The following is a 16,170-nucleotide window of genomic DNA, read 5'->3' as shown; positions in this document are numbered from 1 at the left end:
AAGGAGCTGTGCTAGTGCTCTGTCTCCCTCCTTACACATAGTGAGTTCAGGCAGATTTTGTGCAAGAGACCAAGACTTGGCCTGTGGAGAGCATTCCAGGGCAGGCTAGGAGATATGAGGCATAAAAGCAAGAACACTCTTGTGTTGCTGCAACGGCCCATAGTACTAAAACCAGGGATGAGTCTGCTCTTAAATGTCAATTTGGTGGCTTTGCAGAGGACCTGGGAACTGTACGTACACCTCTACCTCAATATAACACTGTCCTCGGGAACCAAAAAATCTTATCGCGTTATAGGTGAAACCGTGTTATATTGAACTTGCTTTGATCCACCGGAGTGCGCAGCCCGCCCCCAGAGCACTGCTTTACCGCGTTATATCCGAATTCGTGTTATATCGGGTCACGTTATATCGAGGTAGAGGTGTACTGTCCTTCCCACTCTTCTGACTCTGTTTTAAAAGAGTTAGCAGTGCTGCCTCCACCCAGTGTCCCTGGAGGCTGCACACTTGGAAGCCTGGTCTTTTTTAAGATTTCTTAATTTTAATCTGTAGTATTTGGGTAGTTTCTTATCCACCATCTGTTAATTTGGTTTTGCAAATCCTAGACTAGGAACCACCCACATTTAGCACCTATTCTCTTCCTCCCCTCCAATAAAAGCCATGACTAAATAATTATTTAGCAAAAGATTAATCCCCTACTCCCTCTAATTACCAGTGTGGGGTTGGTTGTTCATTAAAAACACACCATGTGCACTACTTCTCTACCTCTCCCATAGTCACACATCCAAGTATACATCTCTCTTATTTGCCCCAGGATTTGTACAAGCTTAGAACCCCAAGCAGTAGTTTTCCTGCAATTGTTACTAAGCCACAAGCTTTCCTGAGGCCAAAGTGATCAAAACCACTGACCAATGTACCTCCCTGTTCATTTTCTGCTGCTAGACAATTGTTTTTCCCCCCAGATAATTTTAAAAATAACACTCACAAGCCTGTGAGGTGGTTAATCCTATGGAACTCATACCCCAGATGGGAAGATGAATTGGCTTGCAGATGCATGAGAAGACAGGGAGATCATCTCTCATCTTAAGCTGATATATGAGTATCCAACACACATAAATGGCCTGGTCCAGCAGATAGCATCCACAGCCAGCTAACCTGCAAATGGGAAGGATGGATGCTCTCTGGTAGATGAGGCCCTAAATATCAATGCGTGCATATATCTATCAAAATCTAATACTCCTGCTTCAACTTATTGAGTATTTAATGCAATGCAACTACTTTGGATACTATTCAAAGTATAATGGACCAAATTTTGCCTTCGGGTACATATCTTCCATTGGTGTTAATTGAATATCATGTGCAAATCCGAGAGCAGATTTAGCCTAAATGTAAGTTATTAAATACATAAGTAGAAAGTTTATTTAGGTGATTATCATTTACATATATTTCATTGTCTAATTCTGAGCTATACTTTAATATTAAAATCAATATAATAAATAATATAACAATAATGGTGCCTTTCATTTTCCACAGTGAAAATAAATCCTGGAATAATATTTCTCTGTGTATAATATCTATATTCAGAAGTTAGGGATAATCCTACAACTCACAATCGGACTCAAAAACTAGTTAAATGTGTCATCTCTAATTTGTGAAAATACTGCATTTAGGATGATAATCTCACTGTTATGTATTTGTTTATATCATTCATCTGAAATGATCAGGAACTTTTTCTTAAATTTTTATCTTTCTCTGCCAGACTATTTTGTAAACAGATGATTTGCTTTTGCAGAGATTAGACAATTTTAAATTAGAATTGAACAAAGTTTTCTGGAAAGTTATTAGGTGAATTAAAAAGGAGGTAAGAAAATGTTATAAGTTTAGGTTTCCTCAAAGAGGTGTCACTGTTCTCATTTAGAATTATAGAATCATAGAAATGTAGGGCTGGAAGGGACCTCAAGAGGACATTTAATCCATTTCCCGCACTGAGACAGGATTAAGTATACCTAGACTATCCCGGACAACTGTTTATCTAACCTGTTCTTAAAAATCTTCAGTGACTGGTATTCTGTAATCTCCTTAGGTAACCTGTTCCAGTGCTTAAATATCCTTTATAGTGAGAAAATTATTTTAGAAGTTAGAGGTTTATCGGCAAGAATCTGTCTGCAAATATTTTTTTTTTAACTGGGCCAGATTTTGCTCTCAGTTATTCAGACGTAAATAGGGGAATAATTCCATGACCTTCAGGATCAAATTCTGCTCATAATTATTTTGGTGTAAATATAGAAATTGAGAGCAAAATTTATTCGTACATTTTCATTTCTATGATTGAGAGCAGAATTTGACCCAATAAGTATTAGTACATTTTTGCTTTGTGGAGTTTTGAGTGTCCAAAAATACTGAAGAAAATGGAACATTTTTTAGGAGTTTGAGAAGTTCTGAGTGGATTGAATTAATGTGTTTATTTTTCATTTAGTGCTGTAATTATTCTATGAAAATAATTTTGGCTTATCCTTTAAAGTTTGCTAACGACCTCTATCACAGGATGTCCATATTTTGCTAATATGGGGCAGATTCTGATTTTCTTACTCACATAAAGTAAAATTTTATTCCATGAGTAATCCCACTGAAGTCAATAGGGGATATTCATGGTCCAGTGAAAGTAAGACTGGTTCATATATAAACTATGGCCATAAAAATACCCAACCTACATTTAACATAGTGATAAAAATGTGTGTGTACAAAGTAATGTTTCCTTGTATAGAATATAACTAATAGAAATATAGATTTATAAAAAAATATATTTAATAAATAAAACTGCATTTTATTTCATATATTATATAAACTTTTGCCATGTTTAAAATGAATAATAATAGCAAAAATGTATGTGAACACAGTCTTGATCCTTAAATCTCAATCTGAGATGGGAGTGAGACCTGCATATGTAGAATATATATATTTTCACCAACTGGGTATATTATAAATGTAATGATACGCAATATTTGTATCAAGGAAAAATGGATATTTTTCATATTTCAGACATAGCTCTGTTCTCCACCATCCCCACCAAATATCATGTGAAAGAAAACAAACATTCTGTTTGACTCTGGCAACACTTTGCATAACAATTCCATGCTTAGAATTGCTTATGTATGTTGAAAGTAAATTCTGCAGAGTTCATATAATTCATAAATGATCATGCCTTAACCTAAGTTCTGAGATCTTTCCAGGAGCATCATGTACGCTTCTTCTAAAGTTCTGAGCTCTGAGGAAGGATGCTAAATGACTTCCAACTGCCACCTTCTTGGGTTGCTTCAAATAAAAATAACAAACTGTCCTCTTGACAATATAAAAGGACACTGCTAAATCTTCCAAAGATGATTTCTAGTAGATGATTTAATGTCTTAGTAATGTGCAGTAAGCTCTGATGGTCAGGACTGTGGGTGAAGTTTGATATGCAAGGTTGTTCTAGAAACATATAGCACAAAAGACATCACTCAATGTCAAAAGACCCAATAGTCTTTTTCATGGATAAACTTAAGTTTTCTGATGGTCGATAGGAAAGGGAGCTCATTTTTGTTGTTAGACTTGGATGTGCTCTGACATTTGGTGGAATGTATTTTAGTAGCTGCAGGAAATATTTTTTAAATTTTTTTCCAAAAAAACCATAAAGAAAGGGATTCAAGCAATTGTTGAAGTAAGCTATGCAGATGGTGAAGGGCATAGCTGTATCCACAACATCAACAATTTGGCAATCTGTTATGATACGTAGCTGGATTAATACATCCAGAAATGTAAACACTTGATGAGGAATCCAGGAAAAGAAGAAGAAAAGTACTATTGCCACAATCATCTTAAAAATGTCATCATTTCTGGTCTTGTTTTTCTGAATTTGGTAAGCCTTCTTGAGTGTCTTCCAGATTAAGGTGTAGCTTGTTAAAATTATCAAAAAGGGAATTAAAAAACCCAACATGTTCTTAGATAAACCTAGCCCAACAGGCAGTGTTGTATTATGGGTCTTGTACCGAAAAGCACAAATTGTCATATTCATATTCTCAACAAAAAATACATCACGGTGAATTAGGACAGGCAAACTAGCCAGTCCTGCTAGCAGCCAGATGCCGATGCAGGTTATTTTGGCAACAAGCATGGTGCGCCGAAGTCGGGACTTCATTGGATGTACTATAGCCAGGTAACGGTCAATGCTAAGACATGTGAGTAGAAACACACTGGCATACAGGTTGAAACTTACCACAGCTGATGCTATTTTACATAAACAGTTGCCAAAAGGCCAGTGGTATTCCATGGCTGTGTAGGCTGCCCACAGTGGCAATGTCATTAGGAAACACAAGTCAGCCAGGGCTAAATTCAACAGAAAGACACTAGCCACAGTCTTTAATTTCATGTAGAAACAAATGACAATGACCACCAAGCTGTTCCCGAATATGCCTACAATAAAGATGATGCTGTAAACAGTTGGAACCATAATGTATATATAGGCATGCCTTCCTGAAACGGGGCAGTCAACATGGATTCTTTTAACAGTCCCTTCGGTAGATGAATTAAGGCTCATCTTGATCTCTTCAATTGCAGGTTGGTTTCAGGCACAATATAAACTTTATCTGGGTGAAAAAGAAAAAAGTCATAAGTGAGGTTTTTTGGGGGGCTTTTTTACAGTTAAATTCAAGACTGTACCTTATGTAGCAATGATGAATCCAGTTCACTGAAGAAAATTTTAACTACACTTCTAAGGAAATGAGGACATGAGAAATTAATCTACTTTTCCTTAACTGAACATCTCCATCCGATTCAGATGAAGTCTGGGTTACAGGCCAAATCCTTAACAAGCCCTTATTCAGGCAAAATTCCTGTTGCAAACAGATGGGGAAACATTTTCCAGTTCTTTATATTTCTCTCAATGTGTGCTGTCTTCTCTTTGTATTAATGTATACCCTGGGCTATACATGCCTATTTTATGTATTTAACACTACCAAAATCCTTAATTTTTTTAAACCTCATATCATTGTATTTATTCTATTTCATTTTACACTCCTCTGGCCATATCCTGCCATCATTCTTTATGAAATCAGAATTTCAGTACACAAATGGATGTCGGGATAGGGCCTTTGGTTAGTTTCAGGTGGAAGCAAACATTCAGTGGTGCATTCTAGGAATACAAACTCACAGGTCTATTTTCCCCAGCGCCTTTGCACAAAACTCCCATTGATATCAACTGCCTCAATCCTGTAGTTGTTTCTTGCCTGGAACACTTATTGACTTCAGTGGGAAATTCACACAGAGAACCTCTGTGTAATTGGACCTTGGTGGAAATTATGTGCATGGAACAGGTAGAATATAGCTGTTGTTGCATAGGACCAAATATGGAGTACGATAAAAGTTGTAATGATGTTTAAATTCCCTAACCAAGTTTGCTCTCTCATTGAGCCAGTGACGTATCTCACCCAGCCCTGTTCTCTGATTTGGGATGAGAGATAAAGCCAGGTAATGAATTAAGGGCCTGATCAACTCCCATTGAAATCCACAGGAATCTTTCTATGGACTCCAGTGGGACTGGATGGAGACTCTGCAGTGCACTGCCCAATACCAAAGCAGTAACAAAAGAACAAACGCACCTATGGGAATCCTCAACACTGGCCCACAAACAGTATGAGACAAAACTCAAACAAGGAACAAACACAATGCCCAAAATGTGATACATAATGTCAGTGCTGTTCTGGAAGGTAAAAACCACTCCACTGCACTGCCAATTATCTACAGGAATAAAATGTCTTCCCATCCCCAGAACTGGCAGTCAGCTGCTTCTCTAAGCAAACCAGCAGGTATGGTTTATATACCACACTCTTAAGTGGAGAACAGCAGGCTGAAACTGACAACACTCAAACGGAAAAGTATTACTTATAAGTTGCCTTAATGCATACTCAAGAAATGGGGAAAAGAAAGAGGATGTGTAGCTGTGTTCCACATTTTTCTGTGGTACTGTAAATAAAAAGGAAAGTTTTAATTTAGCATAAATGATTCCTTTATTTCTATGCACTATCTTTCTAATGTCATTGCAGTAAAGACTAAAGATAGTGAATTTCCATGGTTCCAAAAGTCCTTGCTTTCTGTTCCAGTTCAGTCATGGGAAAAAACTAATTTTAACCACCTAAATAAACTACTTTTGAAATGCAGTGAGAATTTTGTATCTGTCCCCAACATATGTTTGGCTGCTCTCTGGAAGCCATGGCAAACTATATGAATTGTGTTGAAGAGATTTGCTTTGCAGCCTTCAGAGGTTTACCAGCATTTCTAACTCTCTGAACATGCACAAAAACCAGAAGGCCAGAGCCTCAGTTGCTATAAATTGCGATAGCTCCATGGATTTCAATGGAACTATCCTCACTTACGCCTGCTGATGGTTCAGCCCACTAAGTGTTTATTCTTACAAATTCTAAAATGATATTTCTCATAACATTTTAATTGTAAATGTAAAATTCTGAAGTGCTTAGTCAGGTAATACTGTCAAGAAGGTCAATAGACCTTTGTCAACTGAACTGAACATGAGTAAGGTCTTTAGGATTTGGCTCAATATTGATAGCTTCTTTTTAAGGCAAGCTAAAACTCAGATTCAGTATAATTTTCAATGAGGCTGCAACTTAAAGCAGAAATAGCTAATGACTATATGCAAAAAAGCCTCACTGTGATAACAGGCAGGGAATAAAAAAAACCCCAGGTAATTACATTTTAGAAGAATCTTCTGTCTATCCAGCCTACTTTTTCAATGTGCCAAATGGACCAACTTACTCAGATGTTTTTTAGATTCTATACTTAGATGTCATGCCAGTTCATACAGTAAATATGATACATGTGCCATAGGCTGGAGTTTTATCTAAAGCTGTGAATTCAAGCTAGGTACTTATTTGGTTCTATGGTATCTGTACTCTAATGTTCTTTCGACATAGTAGTTTAAGCCTAATTTTTTAGGACTATTTAGAGTTTATATAGGCAGAACCGAGTGGGTCTTACCACTTAGTGGTTTGTTGCATTCACCAAGATTGTAAACACATAAACCACTCACAAATTATACATCCCAGCCATTTAGATTGAAAAATATGATGTTTAATTGACAATGGAAAACAAAATCTGTAAAAATCCAGGGCCAGATTGTTTTTGTCCCACATTGAAACCTTTAGAAAGGTTTCAGGGGAAGGAATCACAGCTCCTGTTACCTCTTCAGTTAGTGCCTAAGTATGGATCTAAGTGCCTAAATTTAGGTGCCCAAGTGTGAAAATTTTGGCTTAAGTCTACTAAAAATATATCCAAGCTGCGCAAACATGTGCAAGTTGTGTAAAATCTATTTTATGTGGCATCTTTGGCTTTGCTAGGGCTTCTATGGTGTGCAAAAAACAACTTACTTCTTAATGAATTGGAACCTCAGGGTGCAGATACTAAATTATAACTAAAACAGGCAGAACATTTTCTCAACCGCCTACAGACCAGCAAATTTTGCACCCAAATTAGTGGAAACTTCCAAGATGACACAGCATTCATTTGACAGGTCTGTGAGGACCCTAGCTGACTATCAAACCTAACTTGTGCCTGAAACACAGATTAATATATTGGCTTTACTCTTAAAACAACCTGGTAAATGTTAAGTCACTATTACAAAAATGAATATGCCCCTAAACCACTGGGGCATTATAACTACTTTACTTCATTTAAAAAAAAGATATCTGCATCTAAAGAATCTAACTATATACTGTACAGGCAATGGAAAACTTCAGGGACTAATACTGATACTTTGTTGTTGCTCATTATTTGTACTACAGTGGCACCAGAGGTTCCAAATAAGATCACTCTAAAAGTTTTACACAGACATAGTGGGAGACACTTCCTGTCTCAGAGAGCTTAAAACTAAACATACAAGCCAGACAATGGGAGTATTATTTTCCCTTTTTTAAAAAATGGGAAACCTAGACACAGAGAAATTAAAGCTCAGATTTTTAAAGATATTTAGGTGTTCTGCTCAGTGTTGCAACATTTATCTGATTTACAAGTCTACGGGCTTGTCTACACAGCCCTGCAGTTTGGGCTGGGTGTGAATTGCAACATGCACCAAAGTGCTGCGCTGTATCCGCCCCATGTGGATCCTGTTGGCATGAACTAAAAGGTACCTAGTTTGTACTAATGTAGTCCTGTTAGAAGAGGGCTAAGTTAATGCGAACTAGGTATCATGCTGGCAGTGTCTGCATGCGGGAGTTACAGTGCAGCACTTTGGTGCGCACTGCAGTTCACACCCCTGTAGTCTACACTATGCAGCGCAGCATCGAAATAGCCTCAGAGTATGTCTACACTGCAGTTGAAGGCCTGATTGCAGTTTGGGTAGGCATACCCATGCTAGCATGCCTAAAAACAGCAGTGAAGACACAGTGTCTCCTTACCCAGGATTCAAAGAAGGCTTGTAAAGCCTACGCAAGCTGCTGTCACACCTCGGACTGCAGTGTCAACGTAGCCTAAGTCTCACTGAAAGTTAATGGGACTTAAGTGCCTAGGTGCCCAAGACACTTTGGCCTTCCAGTGTTTAGCTGAGGAATGCCTAAAAACCTTTAAAAATCTGGGCCTAAGTGACTTGCCCAAGATCAGACAGGAAATCAGGCAGAGCCAGGAATTGAATTAGATCTCCTGAAGTTCAGTGCCTTGAGCCACAAGATCATCCTTTTACTTTAATAGGTTGCTCTTTTCTAAAAATGGAGTGAGCCTCAAATGTTTTTTTTCCATGAGTAATGATCTGTTAATGCCTCATTTATCCTTCTGATACACTTCCTTGTTCTAGGAATAATGCCGGACTTACAAAGCTGATTAATTTAAAAAAAGATAAAAGGGCAATTTCAAGATTTAGCTTCTTGGGAATTACACCAAGACTGGAATATCTAATTAAATGTAGCTTTAAATACAAAACATTTACCAAGAACTCAGGGCTGGCTCCAGGCACCAGCTTGGCAAGCTGGTGCTTGGGGCGGCCACTCCGGACAGGGGCAGCAGGTCCAGCTATTCGGCGCAATTTGGCGGACGCTCACTCCCGCTAGGAGTGAAGGACCTTCCGCTGAATTGCCGCTGCAGATCGCGATCGCGGCTTTTTTTTTTTTTTTGTGTGGCTGTTTGGGGCGGCCAAAACCCTGGAGCCGGCCCTGCAAGAACTACAATTAATTCCTCCCAATCTCAGCAACTCCTTCTGTAAATTACAATCTAGGTACCTCATTTGTTACAAATGCCTCAAAAAACAAACAAACAAAACAAAAAAACCAAAACAACAACAACAAAAACCCTCCCAATCAATCCTCAGTTATTTTTACCATTTTTTCAAGTAAAAAAGTCACGCTAAACCAGCTGGTACAACAAATACCTTATATTCTGATTATCAGTGGCATGTTAACTTATTAACCCCTCAGGCTCAAATTCATGGCTGTCCATGCATCACAAAATCTGGCATGTCACAGGTTTTAGCTTTGTGGCCAGTCACATTATCCAGAGCCTATAAGGAAAATAGCAAATACTCCCCTGAAGCACGCTGTGGAGCCACCCAACATGATGTGAACTCCTGTGAATGCATATTTTTGTAGCTTGTGCTCTGCAACAACATGGTCCATCTTTTTATAACTTGCCTCAGCTCCAGGCTGGGACTGTACAGTCGGTTAGTCATTATAGCCTTTCTTCATTCATATATCAGAGGGGTAGCTGTGTTAGTCTGGATCTGTAAAAAGCAACAAAGAGTCCTGTGGCACCTTACAGACTAACAGACGTATTGGAGCATAAGCTTTCGTGGGTGAATACCCACTTCGTCAGACGTCTGTTGCTTCATTCACATAGAATCACAGAAGTATCGGACCAGAAGGGACCTCAATAGATCTAGTCCAGTCCCCTGCATTCAAGGCAGGACTAAGAGCGGGTCTACTCTACAGCCTAAGTCGATATAACTTGCATCACTCAGGGGTGTGAAAAAGTCTCCCCCATCCCCAAGGTTCATGCTTGCACATCGGCACTATGTTGGCGAGAGTTGCTCTCCCATCGACATAGCTTCCGCTTCTTGACTAGGTGGAGTAATTGTGCCCCTGGGAGAGCGCTCTCGCATCACATCGGCATAGCATATTTTCCCCAGATGCGCTACTGCGATGCAGCTACATGAATGCAGCTGTGCTGATGTAGCATTGTAGTGCAGACTTGCCCTAAGAAATAACTAGGCCATTCCTGACAGGTGTGTGTCTAACCTGTTCTTAAAAACCTCTAGTGATGGAGGTTCCACAATCTCCCTAGGTGATTTGTTCCAATGCTTAACCACCCGACAGGAAGTTTTTCTTAATGTCCAACCTAAACTGCCGTTGCTGCAATTTAAGCCCATTGCTTCTTGTCCTATCTTCAGAGGTTAAGGAGAACAATTTTCTCCCTCCTCCTTGTAACAACCTTTTATGTCCTTGAAATCTGTTATGTCCCCCCTCAGTCTTCTCTTCTCTAGATTGAACAAACCCAGTTTTTTCAATCTTCCCTCATAGGTCGTGTTTTCTAGACCTTTAATCATTTTTGTTGCTCTCCTCTGGACTTTCTCCAATTTGTCCACATCTTTCCTGAAATGTGAGGCTCAGAACGGGACACAATACTCCAGTTGAGGCCTTATCAGAATGAAGTAGAGTGGAAGAATTATCTCTTGTGTCTTGCTTACATCACTCCTGCTGATATATCCCAGATTTCTGTTCAATTTTTTTATTTGCAACAGTGTTACACTGTTGACACATAGTAGCTTGTGATCCACTATGACCCCCAGATCCCTTTCCGCGGACTCCTTCCTACGTAGTCATTTCCCATTTTGCATGTGTGTAATTCATTGTTCCTTCCTAAGTGGAGTACCTTGCATTTGTCCGTATTGAATTTCATTCTGTTTACTTCAGACCATTTCTGCAGTTTGTCCAGATCATTTTGAATTTTAATCCTATTCTCCAAAGAACCTGCAACCCCTCTCAGCTTGGTATTCTCCAAAAACTTTACAAGTGTGCTCCTTATGTCATTGTCTAAATCATTTATGAAGATACTGAACAGACCCAAACCTAGCATTGATCTCTGCAGGACCCCACATGATATGCCCTTCTAGCTTGACTGTGAACCACTGATAACTACTCTATGGAAATGGTTTTCCAACCAATTATGCACCCATCTTATAGTAGCTCCATCTAGGCTATATTTCCCTAGTTTGTTTATAGGGAGGTCACGTGGGACAGTATCAAAAGCCTTACTAAAGTCAAGATATACCACATCTACTACTTCCACTCATCCACAAGACTTGTTACCCTGTCAAAGAAAGCTATTCGGTTGGTTTGACATGATTTGTTCTTGACAAAGCCATGCTGACTGTTATCACCTTATTATCTTTTAGGTGTTTGCAAATTGATTCCTTAATTATTTGCTCCATTATCTTTCTGGGTACTGAAATTACAGACCAGTCAGCTTAATTCCCCAGGTTGTCCTTATTCCCCTCTTTATAGATTGGCATATATTTTCCCTACTCCAGTCCTCTGGAATCTTTTTAGTCTTCCATGAGTTTTTGAAGATAATTGCTAATGGCTCAGATATCTCCTCTGTCAGTTCTAGGATGTATTTCATCAGGCCCTGCCGACTTGAAGACATTTAACTTGTCTAAGCAATTTTTAACTTTTGTTCTTTTCCTATTTTAGCTTCAGATCCTACTTTATTTTCACTGGCATTCAGTATGTCAGATGTCCAATTGCTGCTAACCTTTCTGGTGAAAACTGAAACAAAAAAGATGTTTAACACGTCTATCATTTCCACATTTTCTGTTATTGTCTTTCCCCCATCATTGAGTAATTGGCCTACCCTGTCCTTGGTCTTCCTCTTGCTTCTAATGTATTTGTAGAATGTTTTCTTGTTCCCCTTGATGTCTCTAGCTAGTTTAATCTCATTTTGTGCCTTGGCCTTTCTAATTTTGTCCATACATACTTTATATTCATCCTTTGACCCAGAATTTGACCCGTTTTCTACTTTTGTAGGACTCTCTTTTGAGTTTCAGATCATTGAAAATCTCCTAGTTAAGCCAGGGGGGTCTCTTGGCATACTTCCTATCTTTTCTACACAGTGGGGTAGTTTGATCTTATGCCCTTAAATAATATCTCTTTGAAAAACTGCCAGCTCTCTCAAACTGTTTTCCCCCTTATTTCCCATGAGAAGCAAGCCTATCTACCAACTCCCTGAGTTTGGTAAAGTCTGCCTTCTTGAAATCCATTGTCTTTATTCTGCTGTTGTCTCTCCCATCATTCCTTGGAGTCATGAATTCTATCATTTCAGGATCACTTTTACCAATAGAAACTTCTAGATTTGAAGGCCAGAAAGAACAATTATCGTCTAGTCTGACCTCTAATATGCTAGCTAAGAACCTGATTTTACCAGTGTTGTGCTGAGCTGGACCTTACTCCATGAGTAGACCCATTGATTCCAAGTAGTAATGTCCTACTCTATGTGTGTAAGGTTGGTGGAATTGTGACATAAGATGTGTACTGAATACAACTGTGGATTTCATAGCAAATGGTTAACAGTCATGTCTAATGCAACATTTGGTAGATGTCGCTCTGCAGAGGGGTTAAGTAGTTTCCTCTCAAAACAGGTTGCAGCTTTTATGGTTGTTCAGTCCATGAATCTTGAAGCACTTCTAATATCCAGCAGGAATACCAGGCTCTCTCTGTAGATTGGCCCGACCTTTGGAATTTATTCCCTTTGGCAATGGACCACATAGCCAAAGTCTAGTGTGCTTTGGGGTATGCATCAGTATTTAGGTTTTGACTTCCCTCTCCTGCTCACATGGTGGCTAATGTTTCTGATGACAGCGGTGGCCTTGATTAATGCTAACTACTGTTATCTGTGTTTTAAATGTTTGTAAACAAGCACCTACCTTAAATGTACTAAAATTCATTACAATCAGCAATAAAATCAAGTTTGTTAATTTGAGCCTGACCCTGTAAGTTCGTGAGCACTTTCTGTGAGGAACTGAATGGCGTCAACTCCCTTTGAAGTGAGGGGGGAAATAAAGAAGTTCAGCATTTCATAAGTAGAATCAGGGCCTTGGTCACGAAAGAGTTTTGAATTGCTGTACATGAATACTAAATTAAAACAGCCGTTTCAAAGTTAACAGGCCAAGCTCATTCCTGGTGTAACACCACTGATTTCAGTAGAGTTACACCAGGGATGAATTTGGCACGTTATCTTCTTCAAAGTATATCAAGCAATTTCAAATATGTTATTAATTATTCAAATACACATGTACAAAAATGAAAAATATGCTAATTTTAATTACAAAATGAGAAATACCAAAATAATAATTTAAAAAATACTACAGAGCTGAGGAAATGGAGAGTGGAGAAAGAGATTATTAAGAAGGAATAAGGTAAGAAACATAGTTTTGTGCATTTTCCTTATAAGAGATGTTGATGCATCAGAAAGAAAAGAATGTTTTTGTGGATATATTTGAAGTGTTTGAAACACACAGAGTAGCTCTGTAAAGTGTTTGCATGCAATAGGAATATGGAAAGACATTTCCTTTGAGTGCAAATATCTCCTAGGAAGACATGGACCATGTCTCCCTAGGAGAAACACATGTGTAAATTTCCCTTGATTGACTAACAGTGACACACACTTGTAACCTTATCACCTGGCTGTATGACCTTACCATCTATGTTGTGCTCTATATATTTGAGTGCACAAATGGCTTTATATCACTGCGAGACTGAATTTCTGAATGGCCTGACATCTTAAGTTCCAGTAAGGAAAGCATTGCTAATGCTCAAATGGGACTTTTACAGTCTAAGGAACTCGTTAACATTTCAAAAGACGACACAGTTGGTTTTGCTTCTCAGGAGATGCACATCCCCCTCACTGCTCTGGAAACTTTAAAGCGATAGAAAAAGCTTCAAACCTGAAGTGGAAACTCATTCCTTCTGAAGAGCTACTCAAGATGGCAGCTCTGAGAGGTGTGATGGAACATCACTGTTGATATCAATTCCTTGCAGTGAACTGTGCTCTTTCTTTGCTAGACATCATTGGGGTTTAGTTACATTAAAGAATAGAATACTTTAGTGTGGGGACACTTCACCTACTGCAATCTGCATCATTACTTCATCAATGACAGCCAAAGCATCAAAATAGTCTGAAGGGTGCATAAAAGACAAACACAGAGGCTGCAGACAGACAGATTTTACTCTAGCCAGTGCCTGGGAACTTTAAGGGCGACATGGCAGTAGCATTTGCTAAAAGGATTGATTTCAAGTGACTGAGAATAGGGGGTGGGGGCTGCTTCAGAGTCAATCTCTAAGCTAAGTGTCTGGTGAGCTGCTAATCCTTGTTGTACATTACTGTCCTGTTTGACCTTTTATTTTTTTTTAATTACAATGATTATAAGTCACTGGTAATGCAGGGTTTCAGACTGTTCTACTAGCTATTATTTACCACTCTATTCATTTCCTGTGTTGGATGAGCATGCATCCTAATTAAACTGCCTATGGTAACAAGGCAGGATGCTGGCCCAGGCAAGGTAAATAGTGCTTTGCCAACTGAAACATAAGATGAGATACCACTGACTCCAGCTTCCTGTGAAAACTTCATTAGCTATAAATGGGTAACCAGATGTCACAAGTCAGGTTTGAAACAAATAAACAAACAAAAATGCTTTCAATATTTGTGCTTTGGCACTGACTCTATTGATACAGGCAGACCCAGCCTTAAGCATTTAGCTGTATTACAGTAGGTAATACGCCCTTTTCTTCTCCTGATGCTGGCTGGATTATTTGTTGCCCCTGTAAATGAGAAATAAGACTTCTCTGTGTGTATAAGGATGAAATCTTCTTTTCACATAAGAGGACCGTGGATTTAACTCAGAGTAAACTTCCTGAGACAGGCTGGAAAATGTTTTGGAATAATATGCTCTATACTAAAAAGTATTTGTTCCTTTTTTAAAAAACTCTGTCCCAGGTATTTAGTCTTGCTTTCATTTCTGCTCTAGGTCTGTTGTTACTGGTTGCTGCAAAACTGTTAAGGCTTTACAAGCTTTTTATTTCATTGTCCTTTTCCTATACAGCAGTATAAACAGCATGTTCATTCCCACAGCCATAAGTGACTGTACTTTCTTCCACCTCATATGATCACAAGTTCATCCTCCTTTCCTGCTTCTCATGGCAATGAGACAGACTGCATCCTGTAAACACTCTGCAACCAACTAGACCCAAAGCCTACCCACAGAAAAAGTAGGTGGTGGTAGAATTCTTGTTTAACAAACACAGATACAAAAGATAAAGTAGCAGATATACTTAATGACACTCCTCTCTGCCTCTACATGACAAGATATTTTGGCTGAAAAAATACAAGTGCTTAAATAGGATAAGTTAACGCAGGGTGGACTTAATTCTAAAGAGCTCTGTGATCAACAGATTGCTCCTATGCCCAGACTTATGGTACAGTGGGAAGACTTGATGGTGAAGCCTGATGAGCACTGCCGGAGAGGCTGCTTCCTCTAGATTGCTGGTTCAATCCAGTACAAGTCAATAGAAGCAAAAAGTGTTAACAATATGATGGCTGCTCAGTGGCCTGTCTAGAATAAGCTGCTGTTTTCAGACTGTTCCCTAGGGCAGCTTTCCATGTAACAGCTGTAACTTGCAGTTCAAGATAGAAGCATGTTCAGATTCTCAGATTTAAAGGTAAGTTTATTTTAAAAATCTTTTTTTAGTATATATAATAGGCTGATGGACACTATACACCAGGCTTTCCAAACTATGCGGCCTGACCTCACTTTAGTTACAATCCTAAATAAGAATATGCAAATAGCTGCAGGGGATTTTCTTTCATATTTTCTGTGTGCTTGTCCAGCTCCAGCTAAAGCCTATCACAATCCCAGCAGGGATTGAGCTGAGCCACGGGGTTTCCCCTGCAGTTACAATTCTTGGACTTCAAGCGCTCCTGTGGTGCTGCCACTGAAGGCAGGGAGACTGGCTCTTCTCCTCTGCTCTCAGGGCTCACCCTAGTGGCATCCAGCTGGCGTAGAACAACCAGGTGGGAGAACAGGCAGCAGCAGCCTCAGGGCCTTGCTGGCAGGGAGGCAGAGATTGGAATGGAGGGTGGCAAGGGTTC

General features: G+C 39.1%; 1 protein-coding gene across 3 annotated transcripts in view; it reads right to left on the bottom strand.

Moving 5' to 3' along the window:
* Positions 1 to 518: 518 nt before the first annotated feature.
* The window catches only part of AGTR1 (angiotensin II receptor type 1), a 50,816-nt gene continuing 35,164 nt past the window's right edge, over positions 519 to 16,170 (bottom strand). For all 3 annotated transcript variants that reach the window (XM_034781763.1, XM_034781762.1, XM_034781764.1), the window contains exon 2: positions 519 to 4,619. In XM_034781763.1, coding sequence (XP_034637654.1) covers positions 3,491 to 4,570 — 1,080 coding nt within the window. In that variant the 5' untranslated portion in view covers positions 4,571 to 4,619 and the 3' untranslated portion in view covers positions 519 to 3,490. The remainder of the gene's footprint in view (positions 4,620 to 16,170) is intronic.

This window comes from Trachemys scripta, chromosome 9 (assembly GCF_013100865.1).
Source record: "Trachemys scripta elegans isolate TJP31775 chromosome 9, CAS_Tse_1.0, whole genome shotgun sequence".
Lineage (NCBI taxonomy): Eukaryota > Metazoa > Chordata > Testudines > Emydidae > Trachemys > Trachemys scripta.
Note: the sequence above shows the minus strand (reverse complement) of the source record. Positions and strands in the feature narration are given on the sequence as shown.